We start from the raw sequence: 27,184 nt of genomic DNA, 5'->3' as shown, positions 1-27,184 counted from the left end.
CAAGGTCACGACGACACTATTATCTTCAATAAACTCGAATAGCCAAAAAAATAGCGAAAGGAAAAAGAGAAGCGCGTCAGTTGCTCCGTCCTCGCTTCTTATCTTTTCTTTTTTTCTTTCTTGCTATTCTTTTTACCCGGCAATAACGCATTATATACGTGCGTGTAATACGAGATTCCGCTCTTGTATATGGTCTATATCTTATCATCTGCATTCCTATTCGAGCGAAAGGGGGCACGCATAACAGTCAGACCATTTAAAAAGAAGATAAAAAGACTCTGTCAATAGAATATTACCATTTTTTAAGCTCGTCGTCTTGGCTCGTATAACCCCCCGCGCAGTATAAATCGTTAGTGTGCTGTGTTTACACGATTTGGTCGGAAAGACAAGGTTCCTCATGGGTATGTAACTCGGTTGTTTCTACATATCTTCAATCAATCCCCGGTGTTTTTCGTTAACGAATATTTTAAAATTAAATTGATCGCATAATTTTAATTTTAAAAAAAATTAAAATTCTCAGGGATTGGACGGTGTCTACGATCAAGAAGGTAAATTCGAATGCCTACGTTGTCCGGAAGGATGTGACGTCTGCGTGGATGATAGCCCATGCATCGTCACCCTGAACTGGGTAATGCGTACCACCATTCTCATCCTGGAGATAATCGTCATCTGCTGCCTACCGGTCGTCGCCCTGTTCACCTGGCGCTACAGTCACGTCAAGGTAAATAATGGAATATTAGATAACCCAATGTGTTTGGTCAGTAGCTGGTGTAATATATACCGCACAACTTTTTACCCAACTTATATATTTCAGCACTGTATATAGGAATAGTAAGAAAGATGTTTGTATTAACGTCATACCCCGCCAACTTTTTTCGGTATAGTATCTCGTGTCTATACAAAGTTGCCTGCTTGTTAGACTCGGATCAAGAACTAGACGAATAAGCAATAGTTTCTAAAAGTGACAGGTCACGTGACGACTATACCGGAGAAGAGGGAAAGTTGAGACGATGAAGGAAGGTTGTGATTTTATCACGATAATCAGAGACAAAGTGCTCATCAGGGATCGCAACTTCCGCTGTGAGGACTCCTTGTATCACCCCTGACCGTCGTCCAACTTGAGAAAAGCTGAGAGTCAAGACATTTGGCAATTACAGGGCAAGTTATAGCTGGACTAGGTATCGTTCTATTCGATTACACATGGCCATCATCAACGATAGCTAAAAATATCTCGTTCACAGCGACATTTCCAATATCTAAGTACTAATTCTGACGACGACCTTTTTTTGGTAGAAGCCCGTTATATACAGAGCATGTTCTGCGCTATTTCAAGTGCCAGCCGGTGCCATATCCTCGTGAAATCTCGTCAAATTTCCTTTCACTTATACCCTATGTCATGGGTGGGAAAACGATCGAGGGGATGGATCTCAACTTGATCCCCCGAAAAACTGCTGACGACTGCGGAGATGCAAATGATAAAGTTGAAGACAACCCGGAGCAAATGCACAGTAGAGTGAAAGAAGAGCGGGCGTATAGATCTACTTTTTATCGATCGCAAAGTGGGAATGATTGTTTTACGAATCCCCGGCTCCAGCATCAAGATCCAAATTACCACACTGAAGGCGAAAGAATGATGAAATACGAATTCTAAATTCATGTAAGAGTTGGAGTAAAAAGGCGGGTGTATATGACTGTATGAGTGGGAGAATGGTGATGATAGATAGATGATAGGCCACCTCCGACTATGCATAAACCAGTCGATCAATTCATTTTTTAAAAGCCAACGATCGCTATATAAGTTGAATGCCAAGTTTCTGAATAGGTCGTGGAATTATTTAACGTTCGCTTAGCCCCCACACAGCGAGAAAGCAGTACGATTTTCATCCAACCGGAATAGACATTAAATGGGAAGAATCAACAGTTTCCAATCATTTTTCTTTGGCGCATAGATTTCACCCCCAGCCGAACGCAATTCCGTTCTCCCCCAAACAAGAGATGGGCAGTGCAGCAACCGAATAGAGTGTGCCATTTGACTGACAGGCTTTTCCTATCTCTCCCTGCCGCTGCCGCCGCTCGTTGTCTATTTAAATCGAAATCTTTTAAACATAAAGGGGCCATTACCATACACACACATACACTGATGCAAGGGGTTCTTCCAACAAGAAGAGAAAGGCAGTCTGAGCAGCAGCAGCAATCGAATGTCTTTCAATTCTTTTTTGCTTCTGCTGCTGCTGCCCTGCTTTTTTCGGGTGGAAGGTTTTTTGGCCCCTTTGCATTCGCCGGAATCTGCTGGCTGCTGGATGCGGGTGCACATCATCGACGAGCTGGGGAGAGAGCTGCAACTAGGATATAGAGCAACTCAAACTCTCTTGTTGGGAGGGATTACGTTCGGCCGGTGTTTGCGAATCAACCATTCGGGAGGGGGATCGCTCGTGCATGAAGCGCAATGAACCGTTGTCTTCACCCTCTTCTTCTTCTTCTTCTTCTTCAGACTTTTATTCTCTGCGCTACTAGCTGCTGCTGCACCATCGATTCTATAGTGGGAAACAATCGTTCAGATCCAAAAACCTACGCTATAAATCGTTTCCACTCACGGGAGAATATGGGCCAACATGAAGCAATAGAATTGTGCCCTCTTCAAAGTCAATCTTTGAGTAGGATCGCCAGCAGCGCTCAATCCATCCTGTCCTGTTCCTTGTCCAGTATAAACAAACATCCGTAGATCCACGTGCATCTGGCCGACACCAGCAGCTCAGGGTACGATGTATCTCTACAAAAAAAAAAGTAAAATGTCTATTCTATTTCTTTAAAGAAATGGAGGCAACTTTTAAATTATGTCAGATTTTTTTTCCCTTGGCTAAAAATACACGCAGCAGCCAAGTCAAATGGACCAAATGTCTTCTCGAGAATGACAATTGAGAATGTTGGACGAAACGGAGAGGATTTTTCCTTTACGATAGGATGGCATGAATGAATCTTATGACATCAGCCGTCTCAGCAGGACCCAAAAGAACTTTGTCCTTGTCGTCCTGCCAAGAAAAAAGGGGTGGGTGGAATAAAAGGGCAGAAATGAAGGAATATCGTCAAAGGGCACCTCTCGGAAAGATAAAAACAATCAAATGCGTAATAGTCATTGTAAAAAAACAAAAAAACACACACAAACTCGTCGCGCGTTGAGAAAGGGTTATACGCCGCCGTTGCTGATAACGCGGGTGTGCAGCCGTGGCTAGAATTTGACGTCGCACGTGTTTATGGCAAATATAAACCTTTTCGAATCTCCTTTTGAATGATGCAATGAGGGGGGGACACACAGGCAGAGATATATATACATCCTTAAGATCTTGGTTGAGTATATATATAGCGAATGCATGTAAGAGCGGCGGTTGACTCAGCAACTTTGGTATGGACATTTAATGAGACTTCTCGAAAGCTTCTACGTTCTCAAGAGTATAGACCGGCGGATAGATAGTACAACCGACGAGCGCTATATAACCATATCAAAGAAAGACCTTATTTTTACCCTGCATGATATGATAGGCATATTACAGTATACGAGATATATTTGCAATTCTTCTTAGGTCTAATAATTTAGTGGATTAGATAAAAGGTATTCCGGTGAAATAGTAAGTCTTACCGGAGTCTGTTTCTTTGAAAGAGTGATGACACACACACAATGCTATCAAAGTTAAAAAGCATTTCCGCGTGTTAAATAATAATGGGATTTCTCGTGTTTTACAACTTTGATAGCGTTGCTCACTTTACGTTGACATTTCAGCCCCGCGTGTTGCGTGACGTATGACGTTAATCTTGAAAATTGGACTTAATTAAGAAATGAAATTTGCCTTTATATAGAAAAAGGTTATGCAAGCGGGCATCCGATCATGCATGTTCGAGCTAAAATGTTAGATCTATAGGATTATCAATTCAGCACTCAAAAGCTGCCGTGCCGTCCAATTCAGTTTGGAAAAATCCCTCTTCAGAAGAGTTGCATTTGAAAGCCTCTTGCTTATTTATTATGTATTTGAATAGGTATATTATATGAGCCCGCGTCTTGAATTCGAATAAATATATATATCTGCTCTGTGTGTGTGTGTGTGTGGATATCAAGACTTTTGTGCGTTTGTGCGTGCTCTCGTTTCAAATGCCATAGCAAAACATATTTGAATTTGAACACAAAAGGAAAAGGAAAGGTATGAAAGGAGCGGGCCACGTAACACACGCGCTCCATTCGCCTACGTACAAATGTTATTAAGTTTTTTTCCGTTCGTCCTTTTCTTTTCTTTTTTTCTTCGTCTTTTTTCTCTCTTTTTTCTTAGTAGATCTCTTAAGGTTGTCTGATTTGTTCATGGTTATCGGACGGAAATCCTATTCAGCGTCGTCTGCATATAAGAGACGAGGTGAAAGGCCTTCGCCGATAACATTAAAAGCAGCAATGCAAAATGTTCAAAAAGAATATTTATATTTCCTCCCTTAGCTCCACGGTCGCCATGGTTTATGAGTTAATTACCATAGCAAAATGAACTAACGAAAACGATACAGCACAGTATATATTATATATGTTATATGATACGTAACTCGAGTTCCCTTACGCCCCGTGTTTTAAGTCTCGACGAGATCCCGTTTTATTAATTGTTATGTTTTTCTGTTGCCGCTCTGCGACAGGTCGTTCGAGCCGCCAGCCCTGCTCTGTTGCGATTGATCATTCTGGGAGCGTTCTTCATCTACTGCACGGTAAGAAAAGGATCTAATATATATTGCTGCTTGTCTCTCTCCTCTCTCTCGACTTAATCACGTAGACAAAGTGGGCAAACTCGCGGTGCTGTGCGGCCGCAATCATCAATTTGAAGCTGATTCTCCCCTGCTGGATAGAAACTGGTGGAGGTAGGAAGGCGCGGCGGTCTGATGGATTCCGTTCGATACAGCAACCGCCGCCTTCGTGACGGATAGACTCCCGAATTCGCCGTGACATTCGATAGTGTTGCGGCATTTTATTACTGCGAAACGCGGAATGAATATCGCATATAGGTTGCTGGATAGAGAATTGCGTAACATAAACCACAGTATAAATACTAGGAACGTTTCAGAGGAAATTCAAAGAAAAGCTAGATGGTCGGCAGTCAACATTCAACGACCCTGTCAACTCTGCCACTATCATTCCGGCCGTGTTGAAATGAGAGTCAGAGACAGAGATATATACTGCGTATAGGTCAACAATGGGCGCGAGTTGTGTGCTACTCCGCACTAGATATATTATTACGGTTACTGCAGAATAACCGAGTTTGCTCCTTGCTGCTGGATGCTGGCTTTGCAATTCTCGTGACTTTACCAGCAAAAGACCCTCATACATCAGCCGCATCAAGCTGCATCCGTCCCCTATGGTCTTTTCCGAATGAAGGCGGAACGCTCGCCTTCATTATCGAACCCAGTTTCAATACTTTTTTGCTTTGCTGGCTGGCTGGGCTTTTGATTTGCAACATCGATACACATAGTCGACGCCTCTTCGATGCGAAAAAAATGGCTCATCAATGGCGGGAGAAAGAAGAAGAAGAAGTTTGACGGCTCTTCAGAGGTGTTTATGAGACGGCCTTATCTCCACTTCGTCTCTTTTTTTTACACAAACAAATCTTCGCTGTCTCGAAAGACTAGAAGAAGAAAAACAAAAATGTGCGACCAAATTTACATTCAAATGTTCAGACGTAAAAATATATGCAGGCGCGCGGAATGGTATCCGTGTTGCGTCTTCTATCCTTCTTTTTTTTTCTTCTTATTCTAATTTTTCATGCCATTTCCATTCCTAGATCCTAGTGGCCTACATGAGACCCAACATGATTACCTGCTCACTTCGCGTCTGGTTCCGCGAGATTGGCTTTTCCTTCGCTTACGGAGCCTTGATGCTGAAAACATGGCGGTAAGTAGCAGCAGCTATAGTGGACAGTTCTCTCCAACAGTCCTCATCCTAACAGGACAAGCAGCAGGGGGATGAAAGGAAAGAAAAGGAGAATTCTGAGGAGAATTGTAGACTATTATATACGTCCGCCGCTCTTCCGTTTGATGAGATCCTGTTTCGAATTTCGGGAGTCTTGGGACACGCGCTCAATACGTAAAGCATACACATGCACGCTGTTGGAACTGGTCCATTGTAGAAGATGTTTCATCCCCTCAATCCTCCCGACCCGAAACGAACGAATAATGATAAAAACAAACAGAAGCAAGAAGAAGAATTTCTAAGACCGAGGGCTGTACACGACGTCACAGGGCGAATACAGTAGCAGTAGTCAAGGCGAACGCTCAGCAATTGTGGACAACTCCCGTCTCTTTTCATCCGTCAGCACTTAGTGAAGCTTTGCGATCCCGGAGTCTTTTTGACGTCTCTCTGCTGTCAGTCACAAATATCTTCAACTTTTGATACGTACATGGAACTTGCAGTATATGATCGTTGGTTCCACGTTCATTGCTTTATTTATACGCGACATCCGATTAAACGGGGGAAAAAGAGAAGTTGGCCGTTATTCTCTTACAAATTTTGTCAACAGAAAAGACGGCGGTCAATTGGCGTGAGACAAAATGTCGCCTCTCGTTTATGGACGAATTAAATCGATTTTCATTTTTTGGTGGGGGATTTCGGATGATTGAAGGCGCGCCCTATGAATTATTTCCACCCCTTGTTTTTCTGTTTTGTTCTTCCTCTCATTGATTGGCGTGTTGGTAGTGGAATAAGATGCGTAGGTAGGCTGTTTGATGCTTTCTCCTGCACCCCGCATCTTTTATTCTCCCATCGTTTGTTGGAGCGACGCAAGAGTCGTAGTACACAATAGGCTACTATATCTACTCTCTGAGGTCGATCGATTTATTGACTTTTTTTCGTTCGGGTGGGGGTGGGAGTGTAACATTTTTCTGCTCCATTCCTTTGGGGATTCTCGTGAGTGGATATAATGCCACATAGAAATCGGTCGGCAGCTACTCGCCGCTGTACTTCAGCCGAGGTCCGCGCTCGCAAGTGGCGAGGAGATCGTCAAGTGAAAGGCGGTTAAATGCGGACGCTGGCGTCTGAGATGAAGAACTATATATCCGCACGCTGATATGGATATACAGCGACCGAAGAGTGACACCTATGCTATACACGGCCAAGCCTCTTGCGGCTAAGGGAATTGATCGCGAGCAGCGAGCATTATCGATCCCTGCCTGCTAACAAACCTTTTGCCTTTCAGTTCTCCTCGGTCGTCCCTTTTTTCTTCTTTTTCTTCTTCTTCTTGTGTACGGCGCTCCATACATACTTTTTCTTTCACTCGCTGGGCTCTTTCAATTTTTCTTGATCTCTCCCACTCTTCTTCTTCTTCATCTCTCTCTTTTTTCCCATCTCCTCCTCGCTAGCTCTTCAAGCTTCTTTATTTAGGCATCATCAGACGGGCTAAGCAGAAATCAAGGATATATAGAAGAGTTCAATCGATAATGCCCCCCCACCCACCCATCCCCGAATACACATACTACTAGACTACATGACGTTTTCATCAGCTTTGGCATGGCACGGCCAACGGGTCTACACCGCGACGGATGAGAGACGCAGCAGCGGAGAAATTGGGCACGAGAGGTAGACGGAGACGAGCAAAAGTCGAGAACTTTTTTTTTCCTTCCCCACCACGACGTCAAGTTGAAACAATGAGGAGATCAAAGGACAGAGATGAGGTTTATTCCTTCCTTCCTATCAGGAAAAAATCAGAGCTCTCTCTCTCTCTCTTCCAAAGACGTGTATATATCTTTAACAGCCATCTTCCTTTTTTCTTCTTCCATATAGTGTACTATAGTACTAGAAAAACTGGTCTCTCTCGTCATTCGCCCGTCTCTTTTCCTCTGCTTGTCACTCTATCGCGCTTCGCGTCCTCATCATCCCGTACTGATGAGCAGCACAGCTTGTCGTTGAAAATCATGCCTTTTATTCTTGGCCAAAACCATAGTACAGTATGTGTATGCCGGCGGAGCTTTCTACAGTTGCAGTGCAACATCACAAGAGAGAATGTCAATGACAATATAGCTAGAACAAGGAGTCCCTCGTGAGCACGGAAATGAACATGTCAAAAGTGGAATTTTGCGGGATGGTTTTCTTTTTTTTATTTCTCCCGATTCCATGTACCACAACTGACGTTGAGATATTCACTGAAGAAAATCATTCGCGGTATATGGAGAGAGGCGTCAAAGTAAATGGCTCGGGAAAAAAAAAAGTCTTCGACTCATCCGCAGGATTATATAGGGGGGGGATGCGACATTTTCATCGGCCTGACTGACTATGTACTATGATGCCTTTTTTTCAACTTCAAGTATTATTTATAAACTAGTAATCTTGTGCCAGTTAAAAGCTAACGTAACAGAAACATAAGAATTTGGTGGGTTAATGATTTTCCAAGGAAACGTGGATTCGTGTTTTTCATAAGCGATTTTGACTTTGACTTTTCGAGTCGTCCGAGATTACTTCGAAAATATACCCATAACTTAATAAACCCATAACTGTGCAAATTTTTGAGCTGCTGAATTTTTTTTCATTTTGAATCAGAGTGATTGAATTATTTCCCCACCCATTTACATCTTGCCTGTTAATCTTATCGTCTCCTTGTCATTCTCCTATTGCCAGTTAAATTTATTTTTGCTATAGACGGCAGACGGGGGATAGGCAGATGGGACCCTAAGAAAAAAGGACTACTTTTTATAAAGAATCCAAGCGGCATTTTTTCTCCGTCAAAGGGAGACTGTTACAATAAAAAACCATCGTGACCTTCTATATACTTTGCCTAGCTCAAATCAACATGAGTGAAATTTACACATTGCCGTTTGGTTAATTATAAGTTAATTGGCCGATTCTCGTATTTATTATTTCATTAACATATTTCTCTTGGTTTTAACCATGAAGTTCATTTTTTACAAATGTCGTTTTCACTTCACAGCTCTCGTACATTTTAAAAATTAACAAATTTCCGTGTTTGCTTCGCCATTTTTATATATTTTTCTCCCCTTTTGACGTCTTGCCCGTTAATCTCATTTGTTGCCTTATTAATTTTCTTCTTGCCAGACCTTTTTCGTTTTTTGGTCACTTTTTTCATTTATTCATTTTAAGTTGCGGATATTTTTTATTTGCAATTGATTTGATTGATGTTTTATTTTGATTCAGAGTGATTTAAATTTTTTCCCGCCGTTGACATCTTGCCTGTCAAACTAATTGTCGCCTTGTTGCCAGTTAATTTTCTTTTTGCTAGACCATTTTCGTTTTTTGATCCCTTTTTTTCTTTTATTCGTTTTAAGTTGTAAAGTCTTTTTTATTTGCAATTTATTTTAATTTCGTGATATCTTGATTAGCCTGTTCAATTCTTGTCCGTAGTTTATTTATTACCTAATATTCGTTGCCTGCCCGTCGGTTCGTCGCCTGATATTCTGTCTGCCCCTCGCTTTGGGTGTTACAACTATTCGTCTTCCCCCTCCCCCCCCCCCAAAACTTGGTCTGTTTTAGTCGTGGATGCGTAATCAAACAGTTTAATTGAAGACTGGAGTTTTTGTCTTTTCATAAGTTAACCGTCACTCACGTTTTTCCGAGTAGCAATTCAGTTGTTTGGCCGTGAATCAAATTCGTTTCCTTCTGTCTTTTTTTTTCTTTTAAGTTAATTCTCGGGATTTTATTAATAATTTTAGGTAACAAAATTTTTCGCGATATTATGGTAACCGGAATATTAAATAGCCCGCGAATCTCGGCCGGCTTCTCCTTTGCCATCGTCTTTCGGAATTAAAAACTGTCCAATCAACTCATTAGCCGTCTTTTTTCCGTCCGTTCGTGCACGCAGAGCTCGGCGTTAATGACGCGAGCCTCTGCTGTGTGTACACAGTAAATACACTCAGGAGAGGGAGAGACCCGACGAAGAGAAGACCCTCATTTTTAGAAATAAATAAGTGATTTTATTTCTCCTTGGAAACAGACCTAATTTCCCTTTTATTTCTACTTTGAATTAATTACTGATTTATTTCACTTATTTGTCCTTGTGAACAGTTCTTAAATGCAAGATTCTGTTACCCTGTATATACTTTATACTTTGCCGTAGCTCAAACCGTGGTGAGTGAAATTCACATACTGCCGTCTCGTTATTTATAAGTTAGTAAGCCGATTTTAGTCTTTATTTTTTGGTGAACACATTTCCCTTAGTGTTAAATATGAAGTTCATTTTTTATAAACGTCATTTTCGCTTAACAGCTATCGTAGGTAAACAAAAAAAACGAACGAATGTCCGTGTTGACGTGTTCCTTTCGCCACATTTTCTACCCTAGCTAGATCCCCCCTTCAGCGATTCAGCCTCCTCTTGCAACTCGAGGATTTTCCCTTGAGGGTAAAGAACCCAAAACAGGTAGAAACTGTGGGAGCCAATCAGCGCGTGAGCACAAACTATTTAGCTCCGCCCAAGCGACGACTTGTATTATAGTATAGGATGTTTAATTCCGACCACGCGCACATCCATGTAATGTCTGGGGGGGGGGGGAGGCGGGTTACGTCTTATATTCCTATTGCAAGTACCTCTGTTTATTTGACATGATTGCGTTATCGTTATTGGCTTTGTTTGCCTTTCGAATTTCGGTGGGTGGTGGCGGGGGGTCGTAAGAAATATTTGGGGTAAATCACAGCAAACCTTATCCCTCAATCGGATTAGGCCATACATTGTTGGGATTGAGTGTACGATAATATTTAAAAGGACTTCGCATAAATCAATCAAACTATTATTCGTCGTAACATTTCTTTGAATTGGATTTCTTTTATCGAAATAATAACGTATTTCAAATGACGCGCGCTTTTAATCCTTAAATTCCTTGTAATCGTTTTTTACACAGAATTTCGGTCATCTTTCGAGTCCGCTCTGCCAAAGCCATCAAAATCACCGATCTCGATCTGATCAAGCGACTCGGCATCATTGTGTCCATCTTTGCCGTATTTTTGTCGATCCGGACTATTGTCGGACCGCCGCACGTCATCGTAGCCAAAACGGCCGACGATCTCAAAGCTTACATCTGCCAGACGGATTGGTGGGATCACGTCTTCACCGCAAGTAAGTTTTATTTATTTTTTTTTAAATTTCCAATCTATTAATTTCGTAAGCATTTTCTTGGGGCAGTATAAACCCCGTTTGATTAATTAAATTGACTTAATATGAGTGAAAGGGCCGCTGTCGAGTTGCTGTTATTATTATCTGCTGTACATAATATCGCCCGCGTTCCCATCATTAATGATCGTGACGGGATATCCGGCTAGATTGATGACTCAGTTTCTTTCCCCGTAGATTTTATTAGAAAGAAACGCAATCATTTCACTCCCCTTTTTCGTGTTTTATTGCGATATTGCCGGCGAACAAAAAGAACGAAAATTTAATTAGACATTTTCCTGAGGGGAAGAAACGAAGCAAGCTTCATATGGGACTCTCACCTGTGTATAGGGATGATACACTTTTTTTTTGGCAAATGAAATATTTGATACCGTCTGAAAAGCGAGAGCGGAAACTAAAGAGAGAAGCGCGTTATCGTAAATTAGATTTCGCTCTGACGTCAGAAGCTATACGGCCAACTCTTCTCTGGTGTCGTCCGTAATTGTGACTAATATATGCATCCCGTCTCTATACATTTATTTGATTCTCCGTGTGCAGTGGAGATGGTAGTCCTGGTGTGGGGCATCCGGCTGTGCATTGTCGTCCGTAAGGCGCCGTCCGAATTCAATGAGAGCCGTTTTATTTCCATGGCGATTTACAACGAGTTCCTGCTCTCCATATTCCTCAACGTTTCCATGTAAGTCAATGCTTCTTTCCCTTCTTTCCCGCCAGACGTCATCGCAATCAATCAGATGCCCAGGCTGCGTGTGTTTTTTCTTCTTTTGGCTCAACTTTTGTTATGCGTCTTGTAGTATTTTTTAATAAAATCGAATGACATGAGATCTCATTTCTTTTGCGTCTCACCTCTCCAGGCTTTTCTTACAATCGCCGGCCAATCCCGATCTGATGTACATCATCATGTTCTCCCACGCGCAGCTGACGACGACACTTCTCCTCGTCCTCATATTCGCTAGCAAAGTAAGTTGGGGCTCGAGAAGCTCAGTCGACTGGAAATCGGAACTTATATTGGTGAGGACGAGACTAGAGAATTTTGAACCCCTTCAAACTTGTTTTTCACAGGCTTATCTGGCTCTCCGTGGGCGAGGCAAAGATGACGCAAGCTCGACAACAAACAAGCCCCAAGCTGCCAAATTTTTGGCCAAGCCAAAATCGGCCAACCATTCCAACGTCACTCCTTCGGGCGGGAGTTTCAGAACGGACATGATCCCAGAGTTGTCCAGCGTCAACGATCCGGATATTCAGGTCAGTATATTTAGCGCACGCAAAGATCTATACACGTCAAGTCAATCAATTCTGGTGAAAAAAAAAATATATATATATACAAGCGGAGCAATTCATTGATGAGGAAGTGAATGATGATTGGTTGCTTGGCTGGGACGGGGTTACACGTTACAGGCGGAGATTCGCCGTTTGCTCTGCGAGTTGGAGCAGTTGAAGGAGAAGACGGTGCGATCTGGTCACACGCAGTTTGCCGCCCGATTAGCTGCCATGTCGCAAGCAGCTCGCCAGGTCATCAGTCCTGCGGCGGCCACTGAAGTGATCGCCGTCCTTGATGCCGCCGATACAACGGCGGCGGCAGCGACGGCGGTGGTGGCGGGTGGCAATTGCCTGGAGAACGGGCCGTCGAGCGACCACAGCAGGGTAAATAAGGAGCAGAGTGACGTGGATTTGCGTCAGAGAAAGACCGGCCATTCAGTCAAGGAGAAGATCAAATCTCCAAAGAACAGTCCCGACTCTGGTACGTTGAAAGTTTGTCAAGTCAACTTGTCGTCTCACTTGATTGATGGAATAATTGATGATCCCACGTAATTTCTGGGTATATTTCTCTTGATATATAGGACTGGGAGGTCTGATGTTCCATTCCGGACCAGTGGTCAACAACGTGCTGGCCTGTATGACGGACAGGATCGTTTGCGCGACGTTCAGCGCCGATCCATCAGTGGTGGTCGAGGACGATGAAGATGTCAAAGACGCCGATTCAAATTCGTCAACGTCAATTTCGTCGTCGGTGAGGCTGGCGAAACAATCCAGGAAGGCGACGGTTTCCGCTAGTACTGCCGGCCAGCCAAATCAGCCAGAAAGTCCTTCGTCCACCGTCCCGGCCTCGTCGTTAGCCTTGGCCGCCGCTCCGCTTCTGACGTCCAATTTCGCCTTCGATTCCCGAGGCGTCACCGTCCTGAGGAACTTTAGCGCCCCCAACAGCCGGCGTACTTCCTCCGAGCAGACGGACCTCTCGACGTCCATTAGCGCTCAGCTCAGTTTGGTCGGCGACCACACAAATAGTGGCGCCCTTCATCTTTTCCACCCTGGGGATCCATCAACAATGGCCACCTCCATTAGTGTTCATAGTCTGTGCCAATCATCGACAGCAGAGCAGGTGACTTCAGTGCTGGCCAATCATCACCAAACAGGTCATAGACGTAAGCCATCAGTCAGCAGCACCAGCAGCCCCACTAGCGGCCAGAACCAATTCAACAGCCGATTTGCCATCACCTCACAGCAGGATCACGTCGCCGACGAGACGGCTATTGCTAGTACTAGTTCGTCCGTCGTCGTCAATCAATTCGATTTGCCAGTGGTTTCTTCGCAGCAGTTTGAAGTCGACAGTTCTGTGAGAAGTGCCCAAATCACGCCAGACAGTACGCCCGGTCGTTCGCTCTCGTCGTCGCGAACGCGCATCAACACCGACGATCGGGAGCGCTTCACCGAGGAAGTCACCGTTTGAATATGTTGTACCCCATTTGATATATACATATATATATATAGAACCCGCCCCCTTCTTCCAGCTCTTTCCTCCTCCTCCTACTCTCAACATATATAGTGAAATGGATTTTTAAAAAACCACTCTTCCAATATAACATCAAATTGCTAAATTGATTTGTATACAGTATAATTATTACATATTTGCTGCTGTTATTTATTGGACTATGTGCACTTTGTATTATTTTGACAAAAGACAAGAGGGGAGAAAATGTCGTTGTATACTTCACATACAACACACACACACGCCACACGTCCTGCCCTCCTAATCGTGATGATCCTATAAAAAGAAAAAAAAATGAAAAAAAAAGAAAAATCCTTGAAAATCTGCTGTTCACTCTCATATTAAATGTCTGTCTCTCGGTGTCTACCCTGATCTTGACCCGATATTTTTTTATTTAATTTTTTAAAATTCTTAATTGTATAGCGCACTCAATTGCCAGCGCAGCGCACACCCCCCGTTTTCAATCTCGGTTTAATTCATTTTTGATTGTTTTTTTTGCTCTTGATTTGATCTGGCGTCCGTGTTGTAGTCGACTGGGTCATTCTTTGATAATCACTGAGCCCTGGTCATCAAGGAATCACCACGGCGGCGACACCAAATCGACAGATTGGCGAGCAATTCAACCCAATTGATTTCTTGTGTTCATGTGTAACCGTTTAGAATTTTGTTCCGATTCCAATCAACCAAACATTCACATTATATTTCGTTGTTGAAAAAGAAATTGATCAAATGTCTTATATCAGTTGTCATATTTAAAAAAAAGCAAAAGAAAATTCAGACTTGCATCATTCGGAAAGCTTTTAATTTTGTAGACATTATCATTCTATTATATGTAACAAGTGAAGCCGGCTGACGGGGTGACTGAAAGATTATTACATTACGGATGCCTGTGTGCTGCTGTGTCTAAATCGGATAAATACATCTTGCATTATAAATATGAAAAGTTGATATAGTAAATATAGCTTTTGCTGCGAAAAGTCCTTAATTCTTTCGTATAGCGTCGATGGGTCTGTTGTGTACCGTGTACTGTACAGTAGTTATACATGGCAGCATAAGCAAACAAGGTATTTACTGGCGCAGTTTGAAAAGCGCATTACAAGGCTTCAATATGTTCGCCTGCTGTAATAACGCATCCAGAATTCAGATGACCTCCACCAGTCTGCTCGAGATTCACGACTTCGCGGATGAGTTTGGTCGGGCGCTTTGAGCACTTTGGCAATATCCTGCGGATCAAAGTACAAACATTTCATTGGCAACAACACAGCACACATGATGGAATATTTAGTTATAATTCGGGTCGAAACAAACAGATGCCGAATAGCGTCTAGAGTCAAAAGGGCTGTAAGTGTGCGCTGTTGAGCTTGCATAATATAATCACCTCGATATGTGCTGGATGGCGTCCGCCCAACCTTGGAAATCCTTGCCAAAATCCTCACCTTCCTCGAGTGTCTGCGGCAATTTGGCGCCTAGCGTTTCGGGTAGTTTGAGTGTCACGATGCCGCCAGCGACTGAGAATGCGCCCATCATCACGATGGGAAGCACCAGCCACTGAGTGCCCAAATAGTTCACGAAAGGTATAAGGGTGAGGCCAATTCCGCCGAGGAAGCTGGCCAGACCGATCCCGACTCCGCGAACCTCGGTCGGATACAGTTCGCCACCGAATTGGAAGATGATCATCGTGCCGCCGGCAATAGTGCATTTGGCAATCAAGAAGAGAGCCAGAGTCAACATTTCCGCGTCTGCTTGTACACAAGATATATAATCCAACTCAACACTGCTATATTTGCTCACTTAAGCTTGTATCAATCCCGCCGCTTTCCTTTTGGGTCACGAAGCGGTGCGGGAAACATGACAGACACTAGACGATATATACCTGTGGGGACAAGTGCTGTAGAAATAGCAGCGACGCCGCTGAGGATCATGCAGGAGCAGAGTGTCATCCGACGACCTACATGTAAGGGATATACGCCGTGTTATTTTTTATTTTTATTTTTCTGGTTGACAGATCAATACTCCATCTTCTTACCCAGGCGATCCATGAGTAGGAGGCAGAAAATGTAACCCTGCATATTAGCGCAACAAAGATTCGAAGGGAAAGACAATTATTACGTGGAATTTCTACAGAACAAGAATAACTGGCACGGACTCAACAACTTAGATACTATACCGGTATTTCGACAACGGACGACAGGAAAAAACTGAGATAGGGATCGTTTCCCATCGACGGGCCGTAGTAGCTCAATCCGACGTATGTCGTCTCGTTAACGACCCTGTATACGGCGAAAGGAATGCGCCTCATTTAGCAGTTAGTATGTACACAACAGAAGAGTTGACTCGTTCAATAAATTCGGCTTTCATCTGGTTTTCGTGCATGTTGACAATAGCAGCAGCAGCAGCGAGCAACTTACCAACTAAACGAGATGATCAGCGTTTTCATTCTCATGTTGGGAGTTTGGAACAGGTCTCGCCAATTGGCCCGCCTTCCGTTGCGTAAGCAGTCAGCTTGCTCCCGTTGGTGCTCCATTGTCTCCTGAACAAATAATAAGACAAGTGATGGTGTTATCGATTTCGTCATTTCACCAACGATTTCTTTTATGTCTCGGAAAACAAACCCAGTTGCGCTGAGAGTTTCATTATTCACCGTAGCGTTTCTTAGCACTTTTGTGTGTGTGTGGGTCTTTATCTTAAAAAACTAATTCAACGTAGTCGCCCTTTTCTATCCTTTCAGCGATCCTCGCTCTCGATCGTGAGAGAATTGAAACGAGTTTTTTTAATACGTCATCGGTAATAGAGAGACTGTTTGGTTATATAAGTAAACGTCAGCTGCTGGGCTCTCAGTTAAATTTAACAACCCATTACTCGGATTTGGTGGTTCGATGAATAACGACTTTCTCATTCAACCCAGTGATCAATGACTTTATACTTTTGAAGCGGGAGACTTATAGCGAATCTCATATAGTAATCTACTATTCAATAAGGAATTGAACAGCGTAGTATATAACTTTGCCAACAGAGAATTCATTAACGACGGCATTATGTACACTCAGCATTTTCCCTTGCTTTGAGCTTTTTCCTCTTCAAAATGTAGGCTACACAGTTGCGTAATTAGACATGACAAATGCTAATTGCTGTTATGTCATACCGGTAGCGGTTGTCAAATGATTCAATAAATATTAGTCAACGTTATTACCGTGAATTTTTGAAGAATTTCATCTGGAATATATCTGCAATTAACACTGGCGATTTTCTTCAACATTTCGACAACTTCCTTGACGCGTCCTTGCGACAGCAACCAGCGCATCGATTCCGGTAAGAAACTGGAAAGTTGTCAAAAACTCAGAGTCGTCATTATCACGGTTAAATATTTTAGAGACATTCTAAAATGGTAGCAACTAATGGTGCTTTGGCTACAAACAGCGGAATTACGCATACAATATGTAAAGGAAGTAGACGACGAAAGGTAGCGATGTTGTTAGCGCAATTAACTGCCACTGAGGAGTGGCGTAAGCGAGTCCACTGAATCCCATCAGCCCAACAACGTAAAACATGTTCGAATAGAAGCTGACCAGGGTTCTTTTTGCAGGCGCCACAACTTCAAGGCCTGTAACATAAAATCGCGAGTCAGGTGAAAGTTGAAAGGTACGACATAATAGTTGAAAACTGACAGATAACGAACGGAATGTGCAGAATGGCCGGGATCGTCAAGCCGACGAAAAATCGGAAGACTATATACCAATAAACATTTGGAGAAAAGGCAGTAGCGCATCCGAAAACGATCTCTATCGTCAAGCAAAGGAAATAATTTTTCTTCCTGCCTATCCTGTAAGAATTTTGAGTGAGTTATACAGTATATTAGTGTTTATGGTATTCAGGCAAAAATAATCCAACCTATCGTTGAGGTATCCAAACAGCAGGACACCAACCAATCCTCCAACATTAAGGGCTGAAAGGCCAATAGTTGGATAAAGAGATTTTGAACACACCAAGTCAAACTGTAGAAAATAATTGAATTTTAATACCAAGAAAAAAGATAATAGAATAAGAATCATGATATTTCAACCCACATCGATGACGATGGAAGAGGAAACTTGTTCCACGTCATACTCCCATCCATCTGTGCAAAATGTCACGGTAGACTCGTTTCCTGTCAAGTTGGATCCTACACCGCTTTCCCATACGATATCCGTGTAATTTACGTCGTATTTCAAACACTGACTGTAGGTCGATCCCTTATTGAACAAAATACATAAGAATCACTTCAATTCAACTACGAATAATTTTAAAGCGGACAAAGAATAAGAAATAGGGGGGAAAAACATTCAATTGATTAATGCCTATGCCTATAGAAAGCGTCGCAATTTCAACAAAATAGAAATAATTGAAACACGAAATTTTATTTTGCGCTTTTCTTTTCTTTTTATAATTACCAATTTCGGAATGCTGACTGTCTTGCGATTTTCCGGACTCCATTCAGCCGACATTAACTCTGGAATTTTGCACCAGGCATCTGGCACACGATCCATAAACACTTGGTTGAAAGCTGCGAAACCGCATGGGATACACGCAGGAAGGCAAACCAACCACAACAGCAGGTGCTGGTATTTGCCCCAGTCTCCAGCGTGATGCAACACGTCGTCAAGATCCATGTTATTTGAACTCGAAAAGATTAGTGTTGACTATCTGTAGATGGGAAATGAAACACAACAGAAAGCAACTGAAAACTCAAAGCTGAACACAAGCTCAAGCTTTGCTTGCCCACTAATGCTGACAACAAGTTCAAACAAGAAGCTCGTGTCACGGAATAAAAACTTTGCAATCCCCGCAGTAGAAAAAGGGTATCTGATGTACTTTCACACAGTGTAGGTGCAACCTTGCCAACAGCAACAGCAGCACTATATATCCCGAATTCGGACGCCGAGCCAAATAGATGCTATCAACCTGCCAGCTGAGTGGACCAAACAGCAGAGACTGGTTTTTATGGTATCGGCAATGGTCGATGAATTCATGTAATTTATCGAACACAAAAATATATCAACACAAACTTGAAAGAGTCCCCGTCCTCAAGGAAAACGAGCTGCTGAAGCTACTTGACTGCAGCGACCGATATCGATCGTTACGTAAAGTAAAAAAAGAAAATATATACAAGCGAGGTCGTTTCCTCCTTATCTGGCAATCAAACTAATTGAATGCCGATTCTTAATCGAAGCATTTTCTAGAAAGGTTTTTGGTTTATTCTGAATGGCAATGCCGAATTGTGTACAAACAACAACTTCCCTCTTGTTATTTATTCTTCCGGTTTTAAAATTCGAGTCCCCGCATCCCCCTTTCTGTCTTTTTGATACGTGCGGCAACATACTCTTTCGATCTTGTAGAAGAATCAGCGCTCAGTACATAATAATTGTCTACAAAATCTTGTTGTTTTTTGTTTTTTTAATTAAAAGACTTACGAGAGACACAGCGGCGATGTATTCCATTTTGTATCAAGTATTTCATGTTTAATGGAAACAGAATACGTGTATTGCGCCTGGCGTCTAAAAAAAAACATGGAGTTTAGGAATTGCACAACGACATCGCTAACGAACAGTAACTTTTGATATATTCAAGGAAGGTGTACTGCGCGACTCCCTTTTTGCTGAATAGATCATCAATACCTTCATTTCAAGGAGCTAAATGGATTACCGAGCTTTTATTAAGGAAGAATACTGGAAGCCTTTCAACTGCTTGAAGTTAGTTTGAGACTATTCACGAACTAAAAGAAGGCAAACCTCGCTCTATACATAAAAATGTACCGTATTGATCTTACATTTTCAACGCATCGCGTCTCCATGATGTCCTCTTTGATTTCAGTTTTGGCAGGAGTTATTACAGGAACTTTTAGAATAAATCACTAACCCGACTACAAGACCAATCAGATATAGTTGATATTACGTAAGGATAAGATTAGTGCCTCTAATATGTACAATCCAATTGAGTAAATTATACCAAAAATGTTTGGAGTGCTATCTATGCTGAATATTAGAATGAATTAATAGAAATGGAAAATGTTGTTACTAGCCTACATCAAAATGGGTTCTGTAGTAGGGATTTAATAGAAGAAAAGAAATGACTGGTTTTTTTTAAAGAGATAGAAAGATAGAAAATGGCGAAAATGTATTTGATATTTCTCCATCAGATTGGGCATGTGTTACAGTAGTGCAGTATATTAAATAATTAACTTGCGTACTTTTTTGTCTTTTTCTTTATTTCTAATTCTGCTCCGTTTGAAACACGAAGAAGCAATAAATATGTAAAGTGAGTCTAGTGCTTGTTTTAGTATTTACAACTTTTACGCATTAATAATGTAATCTATTTTAAAAACGCAGATATTTTCTACGATTTTCCCAACTGTACACTTACACGTCGCATTTCAATTAACAACAAAAATGCAGTTTTCAACTATATTTCGCATTCTAAAAACAATTAACGAATACGAACCTAAGTCATTGATCCCATATCGCCACGCACACACGAAGGATTTGAATTTAAAAAAGAAACCGTTTTTGTTCTGATAAGGATGTCCATTTATAGAAGCTGAAGGACAAGACCAGTAGACCACACCTTATAATCAATAATGCTGGGTATTTATATTTGATTTTTTATAACATAAAGTAATTTTGGTTGTGTGTGCATTTTTTAATTGTGTAAAATTTGGAAATAATCCGATAGACCGTGAATACGCGATCGACGATAAAGCGATAGACTAACAGCTGATCGAATAGTATGGCAATGTCTTCCTGACGTGTGTAACTGTGTATCATTTCTGCTGATTTTGTTATGGCGCCTTACACATAGGCAAGGTCAAAACACGGAACTAGTTTAAATTTAGAATTCCTAACACTCTTGAAAACCTACACCAACTCAACAGTATACGTTTGCTTTTGAGCGTTCTTATTATTTCGTCCTCGGCTTGAACCTCCCCTTCAAAAATGGGAATTCTGTTGTCACGCTTTCGAGTATAACGAACTTTATAAACTTTCTCATCTGAACAGTAACCACTTAACTTCAACTCTTTTGACTTTTCAGAGCAAACCTTCCACAAAAGAAGTATTAGAAGGAATTGATAAAGAGCTTAAATCAATTGATGAATTTCAACAAGACACTATCGAGAGACAGAGACGTGTGGCAAGAAGACTTCTAGTCATCTTTATTCTGGTTTACATCATAGCTATAGCATCATTTATTTTTATTACATCTATTCAAAAGTTCAAGCTTTACTATTTTACTGGGCTTGTGACATTTGCTCTTGTGTAAGTTTACAATTTACAATGGAATCTATAGAATATATACTATATTAATTTTATTTTGACAGAACCTGGAGCTCTCATAGAGGAATAAAATGGTACTTCACTCGACAAATGGTGAGTAACTCAGAAAAGTCAGTGGAGTTACGGAAAAAGAAGAAAAAGATCCTTGAAGAAGTGATGGATACTGAAACTTACAAAATAGCAAAAGAGATATTAGATAGATTTGGGGACAAACCTCAGAATACTCCTTTTGAAGTCAAACCTGCACAATCTCCTTCAATGAATGTTAGACCAAGTGCACCTGGTACTGAGTTGAGGCACAGACAAGTAGAACAATCAATTCCACCCCGAGCAAACGGACCACTCCAACCCAACCCTGCCATTGTGGGAAGTGCAATGAAATTAAACCAACAAGCTAAGCTACAACAGCAGCAGCAACAACAACAACAACATATGCTATCAACTCAGAGGTAAGAAAAAATAAATTCATGATGATTGATTAACAATTAAATGTATACTAGTTGCTTAACTGTATGCACTCTATGTATAAGAATGGGTGCAATTGAATTGCATTGATATTATCAAATTTAATGTTTTCACAGACCTGTTGGTATGAACTATGGTCCTGCTCCAACACGGCCGTTACCTCGGCCAATTTTAGCACGCGAAAGAGGAGTTCTTGATCGGATGATGGATCTTTTTGTTGGAGATGGTCCTCATCAGCGTTACGCGCTGATTTGCCGACATTGTAGTGGTCACAATGGCATGGCTTTGCAGGAAGAGTTTGAATACGTCAGTTACTATTGCTGCTACTGTTATCAATTTAACCCTCCTAGAAAAATGCGACCCATGGGGCCTCGGTTGCCTGTTCCTCCTTCACCTGCCCCAGTAGCAGCATCGTCTAAAGTTCCACAAGAGAAAAAACCTGACGAAAAAAGCGAAAAAAATGAAGAAAGCGACGAAGAAGGAGAAAGAACAGATGATCGTGAAAATATTTCAGACAATTCTGGTACAACGTTCGTATTTTCAATTAAATCGCTCAGTAAACTAAAGTTGATGTAATTAACAGATGAAAGTACTGGCGATGATGCTTCATCAGATGAAGAATCCGAAGTTGCCCCTATTGTGAAGACAGAAAATAACCATGAGGCCAGTGAAGATATGGAAATTGATTCCCCTGAGGGAGACAAAGCAATCTCAGCAGATGAAGCCGGACAAGATACTAGTAGTCTGCGTTAATCTCTAATTGTATAGCATGTAACCCATCACTTAGAAACTATCTTACTCAAATTCTTTCTAATCACGGTGCCTTATAAAATGCGTTGTTATTATTTCAACAATGTAAAATACACACATCAAGTTCAATTGGAAAGAAAAGTTGTTTTGTTTATTTGCTTGACCATTGTGCACCAACGTTTTTATGACAAGCGAACACGAGAGGCGGGGAACGTGTGGTCCAATGATTAACATTTACTTATACACCACGATTGGGTAGCTTCTTTACTTTATAGATTCGTACAAGCCAGTGCTCGGTTGTATAAGCCTCTTCTAGCACGTCAAGTTCGAAGTCTTTGTTTCCGATTTCCGCGTTACGTACTCGATCATAACCCGGTGGTTTTCCTACGACGTCAAAATTATTATTAATGAAAGATCATTAAGAGCTTGCAATTCATTGTAGGTACCTCCTTCAGTGTAGACAGATCCAAATTTGTAGTAACTCATTTTGTACATGAGACAATTCAACAGCGTAGACGATCCTTCCTGGTCAACTCGAAACTCTCCAGAAGGTGTATAATAGTCATTTTCCTTAATATGCTTGCCACGATCCGTGCTACCACCGATTCGTACCATCCAAAGAAACTTGTTGATATCTAGTATAAAAAAAACGTAATTATATATTTTGACAACTTGGGAAATACTTAAAATTTTACCATCCGAAGAGTAACCGGTCAATCCACCAAATATAACGAGTACGTAATCAACGTCTAGTTCCCTCATGATCTCGTAAGCCTTATCTTCTGTAGAAGCCATTGCCTGTCCAACGCGGGAAATGTGTGTATTGTTCCATGTATTATTGTCGACAATAATTGTTCGATTGGCCATCGCTGATATTTGGTATCCGTAATCCCACCAAGACATTACTCGTGAATCCTAAATTGTTAAGGAAAAACAATAAGTTCAACCGTTAAACAAAATTAAGCAAAACAGTCAAACCTCGGGAGTGTTCATTCTCAGCCAATAATAAGCTTCGCGGAAGTCATCAAAGATGATCCGAGAACCATCATGACCACGAGCAGACAAAACGATGCTAGGTGAGCTGTAAGCCTCAGATGTTACCCAAGTGCAGTGAAATGTGTAACTCACCTAAAGAAAATTTTAAAGATATTGTTTAAGAAAATTAAAAATTGATTGTGGTAACAATATTTACCAGAAAAAGTGAAATCAACACTGTGAAAGTCCAGGCCACTTCAGAACGAAATGGAACGACTGCTTCGCCTTTCTTAGGTTTCTTTTCAGCAGCTGATTGACTTCCCTGGCGCGGAGAGTCTAAATACTTCATTTGACTGCCCAGAGCAGTCGAAACGGCAATACCGGACAATATGCACATTACCGGAGCGAGGACTAGCATCAAGCGTACCATCACCCCCTAATTAAAAACGTTGATCGATCTAAGCACAAAACAGCTCAAATTAAAAAAGAAACTTGGATACTTACGGCGAAGTAAATTGAAGTCACGCCGTAGAGGATGATGAAAATGTTGGCATCTGTAAGTTTGGCGAAACAATAGTACAATCCGGCAGGGAAAAGGAACACCAAGAGCTGAAGGTCAAAGTAGAAGGAACTCCATGACGTAGGCTGATGCTCAGATACCGAAGCAATAATAGGGATGTGATTCTTAGCGTACGATGGATCCAGTAGAGAATAGAAGCGACCAGTCCAGGGAGCAATTTTTCCTGGAATTTTTATTTCAATTTATTATTACTTCAAAATTTTTCTAGCTTTGTTTTCGTGAAACAGTTCAGACACACCTGTAATGGTGAGGATTCCCATTGCAGCCAGAGCAACACTTCCAGCGGCCATCAAAACAGATCGGAATAGAACATCAAATTGTTCAGCCGTTAAACGGCTACGTACATAGTCTGTGAACGCATGCAGCTGACATAAACCAAAGACACCAAATGCCTACACGAAATAAAATAATGTTAATGTTACTTTTTTAAAAGTGCAACGCTTTGGCAATGCCTAGTCTCACCAGCATGTGCTCCGAGCTCTGAACTGGTTGGAAACCGACGAAAGCGACTTGCATAGAAAGCAAGGTGCCCAGAGTGTAGACAGCACTATAGGCCACATACACACGATGAGAGAACCGACCAGTAAGGATCAACGTGAGGACGTGTAGGGGAATCAAATTAATCAAGAATACATAACCTCCCCAAGACGAAACCTTTGACAAAAAAAAAAAACGAGCAGATTAGCGTTAGTATTTAAGAAGACAAAATTTTGAAGCTTACCATGTAGAAGTAAGCAAGTGCGCAGAGTGCACTCCATAATAGAGACCCTGTTTTGACCGACTTAATCCAAAAGAAATAGGTGAGCAGCATACAGAAAATTGCAATTCCTTCGTTATCGTAAGAACCGGCGACTGAACGTGAGATATAACCAGGTACAATTGCAATCATAGAGGCAGCAACTAATCCAGCACCAGTACCCTAATATAAAAATACAAGTTTTAAGCTGGTATGAAAATTTGAAAAAAACAAACAAGTCTTAAGTAAAACAACAATACCTTTAGTTCTCTTGTAAGAAAGAAAGTAACAATAGTTGTCAAGCTGGAAAACAGTGGAGCCAAAAAGACACAGACATTCCTCACATCAATTGAGATGTGTAAAAAGTTCATAACATGGTACAGAACAGCAGATGTCAACATTAAACCAGGGTATATGGTACCTATAATTTAAAATGAATTAATTAACAACCCTCTTAAGCAGCTTACATTCATATATCTAAAATGCTTACCACCAATGATTCTGCCAAGCGGATACCATGCTCGTTCATCAAACCAATTGTGGAATTTGTAGAATCCTTCTTCAGCCAGATATTTTGTTGTCCGGTAATTAAAATAAGGATCAAATTCATGGATAACACTTTCAAACCGTAGTACAGAAAACAATCTTGTTGAGAATGCTACAAAAAGAAAGGATCTTGTCAACCATGGCTTTACTCATTTTAAGGTTTAACTTACAAAGTATTGCAGCAACAGTGAGGATAGCTAATTTAAGAAGAGTTTCCTGCTTCTCAATACTCATGTGAAGAATTTGTGACTTCAGCAATGCAACTGTCATCTTGTGTTAGCTCTTTCTCTGAATAATAGTAAAATGAAATGTTACGACGGAGTAAATAATATGACGTAAAATATGAAATGTTACCTTAAAAGAGATGCACAAAAATTCAATCAATTAATACGACCAAAAAATATTAAGACCATTAATATTTTCCACAATATACGAAAGCCGGTCTTTTGACAGCAACCACCCCAGAGAGTACCCACTCGTTGCAATACACGTAGATGTAGTGTTGCCAGATTGATTTCTTTAGTGATGGTTTAAAAGAAATTGAGACTTGAGACATAGATCATTGAGACAAAAACATTCTTGTGATTTGTTCTTATTAACGCAAGAAAAGGTATACCATATAGTCCTATAACTTATAGCCCTTTCAATTAATCAATGACGTTCATTATGGATTTTAGAACATCCTGTCTCTTAATACATCTTATTACCGAACACGTAAAAAACTCATTTTTCAATAAAATTAATCATTTTGGCAAATAATAATTGAGATTAAATTAAAAAGACTAGCTTTAAAAATTAGATTACTACATACACCGATGGCTATGTGGCTATGACGTTAGCGTCGGTGGATCCGATCGCAAGCTCGCTTTTATCTTAACTGTGGTAGGGGGCTCTGTTGAGACAAATTATTATTTACTAAAATATTCATGATCCGTTCAGCGGTTGTCGAGCGCAAAAAGAACGTCTCAATAAGAAAATCTCAATCCATGGATGTGCTGAGCTACATACCAAAAATTCTGATAAGTGAACTGTGGCCAACTTTTCATCTACGCGATATTAAAAGCTAAATTTATGTGTAGCAGTTATCATCCTTCGTTTGTTTATGGTAATGAAAGATGTTATATTCGTTATCTTCGTTGGGAATGAGGCCAATTTTTTATTTCGGACTGTGACATCCATTTCATCTAGGATCTTGAATAATTGTGGTATTGTAACAGATCCAAATTGAAGAAAAATCGAACCCAACATACTATGTATGATAAGATTTAGATTCATTGATCGCCTTTGGTTAGGTTTGACAATTACCCGGAATTCAATTCAGCTTTCAAACAAAATAGGAATAAATAATTATGCTATACTATTAGCACGGTAATGAAACTGATACGCTTCAAATCCTTAATCACTTAAGGATAAACGTCCAATGACGATATAGGGAAAATACAAGACGAATCGTGCGGTCAGTTAACAAACTCACATTCCATAACTTAAATCTAAGCAAACTATCGATATTTGTCAATAAAAAAAGTCTCAATCGATGTAAGTCAATTAAAAACCAATAAAGAAATTCGGCCGTAGTTGAAAAGGTTGCACCCTTAACCGAAACAATTCAGGAAATAGTTATTAGCAAATGACAAAGACTGCGCCCATGGTATATCACAAAGTTTAAATAATGAGCTGTGACGACATTTACGTCGTTAATCATTAGCCCTAACTGTTTTACAAGTTAGCAAAGTTTTATGAACGTGTAGAGATGGTATAAATCATCAGTTTTCACCATCACGTTTGATAAGGAGAAACATTTTCATATTCTGAGCTCGGGGTCAGTTGCAATTGTTGATGAAAATAAAAATTACGTAACGGTGTTGATAACCGCCATATCCTTGGCGACAGGTGAAAGCGATTATAAGATAATATGAATAAAGATGCCGTTATCGCTCAATC

General features: G+C 41.0%; 4 protein-coding genes across 4 annotated transcripts in view; 2 read left to right on the top strand and 2 right to left on the bottom strand.

Annotated features, from left to right (window-relative positions):
* Nucleotides 1–13,955, top strand: part of LOC124338593 — a 52,226-nt gene extending 38,271 nt beyond the window's left edge. The window contains exons 6-14 of the mRNA XM_046792683.1: nucleotides 521–721; nucleotides 4,663–4,731; nucleotides 5,799–5,908; nucleotides 10,855–11,069; nucleotides 11,661–11,799; nucleotides 11,975–12,080; nucleotides 12,183–12,365; nucleotides 12,519–12,861; nucleotides 12,962–13,955. Coding sequence (XP_046648639.1) covers nucleotides 521–721; nucleotides 4,663–4,731; nucleotides 5,799–5,908; nucleotides 10,855–11,069; nucleotides 11,661–11,799; nucleotides 11,975–12,080; nucleotides 12,183–12,365; nucleotides 12,519–12,861; nucleotides 12,962–13,848 — 2,253 coding nt within the window. The 3' untranslated portion in view covers nucleotides 13,849–13,955. The remainder of the gene's footprint in view (nucleotides 1–520; nucleotides 722–4,662; nucleotides 4,732–5,798; nucleotides 5,909–10,854; nucleotides 11,070–11,660; nucleotides 11,800–11,974; nucleotides 12,081–12,182; nucleotides 12,366–12,518; nucleotides 12,862–12,961) is intronic.
* Nucleotides 13,956–14,895: 940 nt separating this feature from the next.
* LOC124338594 (carcinine transporter-like) lies at nucleotides 14,896–19,481 on the bottom strand. The gene is made up of 13 exons (XM_046792684.1): nucleotides 19,335–19,481; nucleotides 18,315–18,567; nucleotides 17,952–18,116; nucleotides 17,776–17,879; nucleotides 17,553–17,707; nucleotides 17,320–17,488; nucleotides 17,078–17,204; nucleotides 16,296–16,417; nucleotides 16,055–16,157; nucleotides 15,914–15,950; nucleotides 15,761–15,835; nucleotides 15,266–15,626; nucleotides 14,896–15,110 (listed from the first exon to the last, which is right to left on the bottom strand). The coding sequence occupies exons 2-13, from the start codon at nucleotides 18,531–18,533 to the stop codon at nucleotides 14,981–14,983; spliced, it is 1,767 nt and encodes a 588-aa protein (XP_046648640.1). The 5' UTR covers nucleotides 18,534–18,567; nucleotides 19,335–19,481; the 3' UTR covers nucleotides 14,896–14,980.
* Nucleotides 19,482–20,632: 1,151 nt separating this feature from the next.
* On the top strand, nucleotides 20,633–22,535 carry LOC124338459 (endoplasmic reticulum junction formation protein lunapark-A-like). The gene is made up of 5 exons (XM_046792536.1): nucleotides 20,633–20,879; nucleotides 20,950–21,173; nucleotides 21,236–21,640; nucleotides 21,773–22,179; nucleotides 22,240–22,535. The coding sequence occupies exons 1-5, from the start codon at nucleotides 20,853–20,855 to the stop codon at nucleotides 22,407–22,409; spliced, it is 1,233 nt and encodes a 410-aa protein (XP_046648492.1). The 5' UTR covers nucleotides 20,633–20,852; the 3' UTR covers nucleotides 22,410–22,535.
* LOC124338458 (dolichyl-diphosphooligosaccharide--protein glycosyltransferase subunit STT3A-like) lies at nucleotides 22,531–25,747 on the bottom strand. Its single transcript, XM_046792535.1, has 13 exons — nucleotides 25,598–25,747; nucleotides 25,414–25,531; nucleotides 25,188–25,355; nucleotides 24,958–25,118; nucleotides 24,683–24,880; nucleotides 24,424–24,615; nucleotides 24,200–24,353; nucleotides 23,886–24,124; nucleotides 23,599–23,817; nucleotides 23,385–23,534; nucleotides 23,102–23,321; nucleotides 22,853–23,041; nucleotides 22,531–22,790 (listed from the first exon to the last, which is right to left on the bottom strand). The coding sequence occupies exons 2-13, from the start codon at nucleotides 25,511–25,513 to the stop codon at nucleotides 22,645–22,647; spliced, it is 2,136 nt and encodes a 711-aa protein (XP_046648491.1). The 5' UTR covers nucleotides 25,514–25,531; nucleotides 25,598–25,747; the 3' UTR covers nucleotides 22,531–22,644.
* Nucleotides 25,748–27,184: the final 1,437 nt, after the last annotated feature.

Source organism: Daphnia pulicaria, chromosome 4 (genome assembly GCF_021234035.1).
Source record: "Daphnia pulicaria isolate SC F1-1A chromosome 4, SC_F0-13Bv2, whole genome shotgun sequence".
Lineage (NCBI taxonomy): Eukaryota > Metazoa > Arthropoda > Branchiopoda > Diplostraca > Daphniidae > Daphnia > Daphnia pulicaria.
Note: the sequence above shows the minus strand (reverse complement) of the source record. Positions and strands in the feature narration are given on the sequence as shown.

What these genes read in the sequence shown, in the direction of transcription:
- LOC124338594 (XM_046792684.1), bottom strand. Translation starts at nt 18,533, where the DNA reads ATGGATCTTGACGACGTGTTGCATCACGCTGGAGACTGGGGCAAATAC. An exon ending in CTGATCATCTCGTTTAGTTG is followed by an intron (nt 16,158 to 16,295) that starts GTAAGTTGCTCG and finishes CGCCGTATACAG; the next exon opens with GGTCGTTAACGAGACGACAT. An exon ending in GCCATCCAGCACATATCGAG is followed by an intron (nt 15,111 to 15,265) that starts GTGATTATATTA and finishes TTTGATCCGCAG; the next exon opens with GATATTGCCAAAGTGCTCAA.
- LOC124338459 (XM_046792536.1), top strand. Translation starts at nt 20,853, where the DNA reads ATGGGAATTCTGTTGTCACGCTTTCGA. An exon ending in CTTGTGACATTTGCTCTTGT is followed by an intron (nt 21,174 to 21,235) that starts GTAAGTTTACAA and finishes TTATTTTGACAG; the next exon opens with AACCTGGAGCTCTCATAGAG. An exon ending in AAATATTTCAGACAATTCTG is followed by an intron (nt 22,180 to 22,239) that starts GTACAACGTTCG and finishes TGTAATTAACAG; the next exon opens with ATGAAAGTACTGGCGATGAT.
- LOC124338458 (XM_046792535.1), bottom strand. Translation starts at nt 25,513, where the DNA reads ATGACAGTTGCATTGCTGAAGTCACAAATTCTTCACATGAGTATTGAG. An exon ending in TGAGAATGAACACTCCCGAG is followed by an intron (nt 23,322 to 23,384) that starts GTTTGACTGTTT and finishes TTAACAATTTAG; the next exon opens with GATTCACGAGTAATGTCTTG. An exon ending in GACCGGTTACTCTTCGGATG is followed by an intron (nt 23,042 to 23,101) that starts GTAAAATTTTAA and finishes TTTTTATACTAG; the next exon opens with ATATCAACAAGTTTCTTTGG.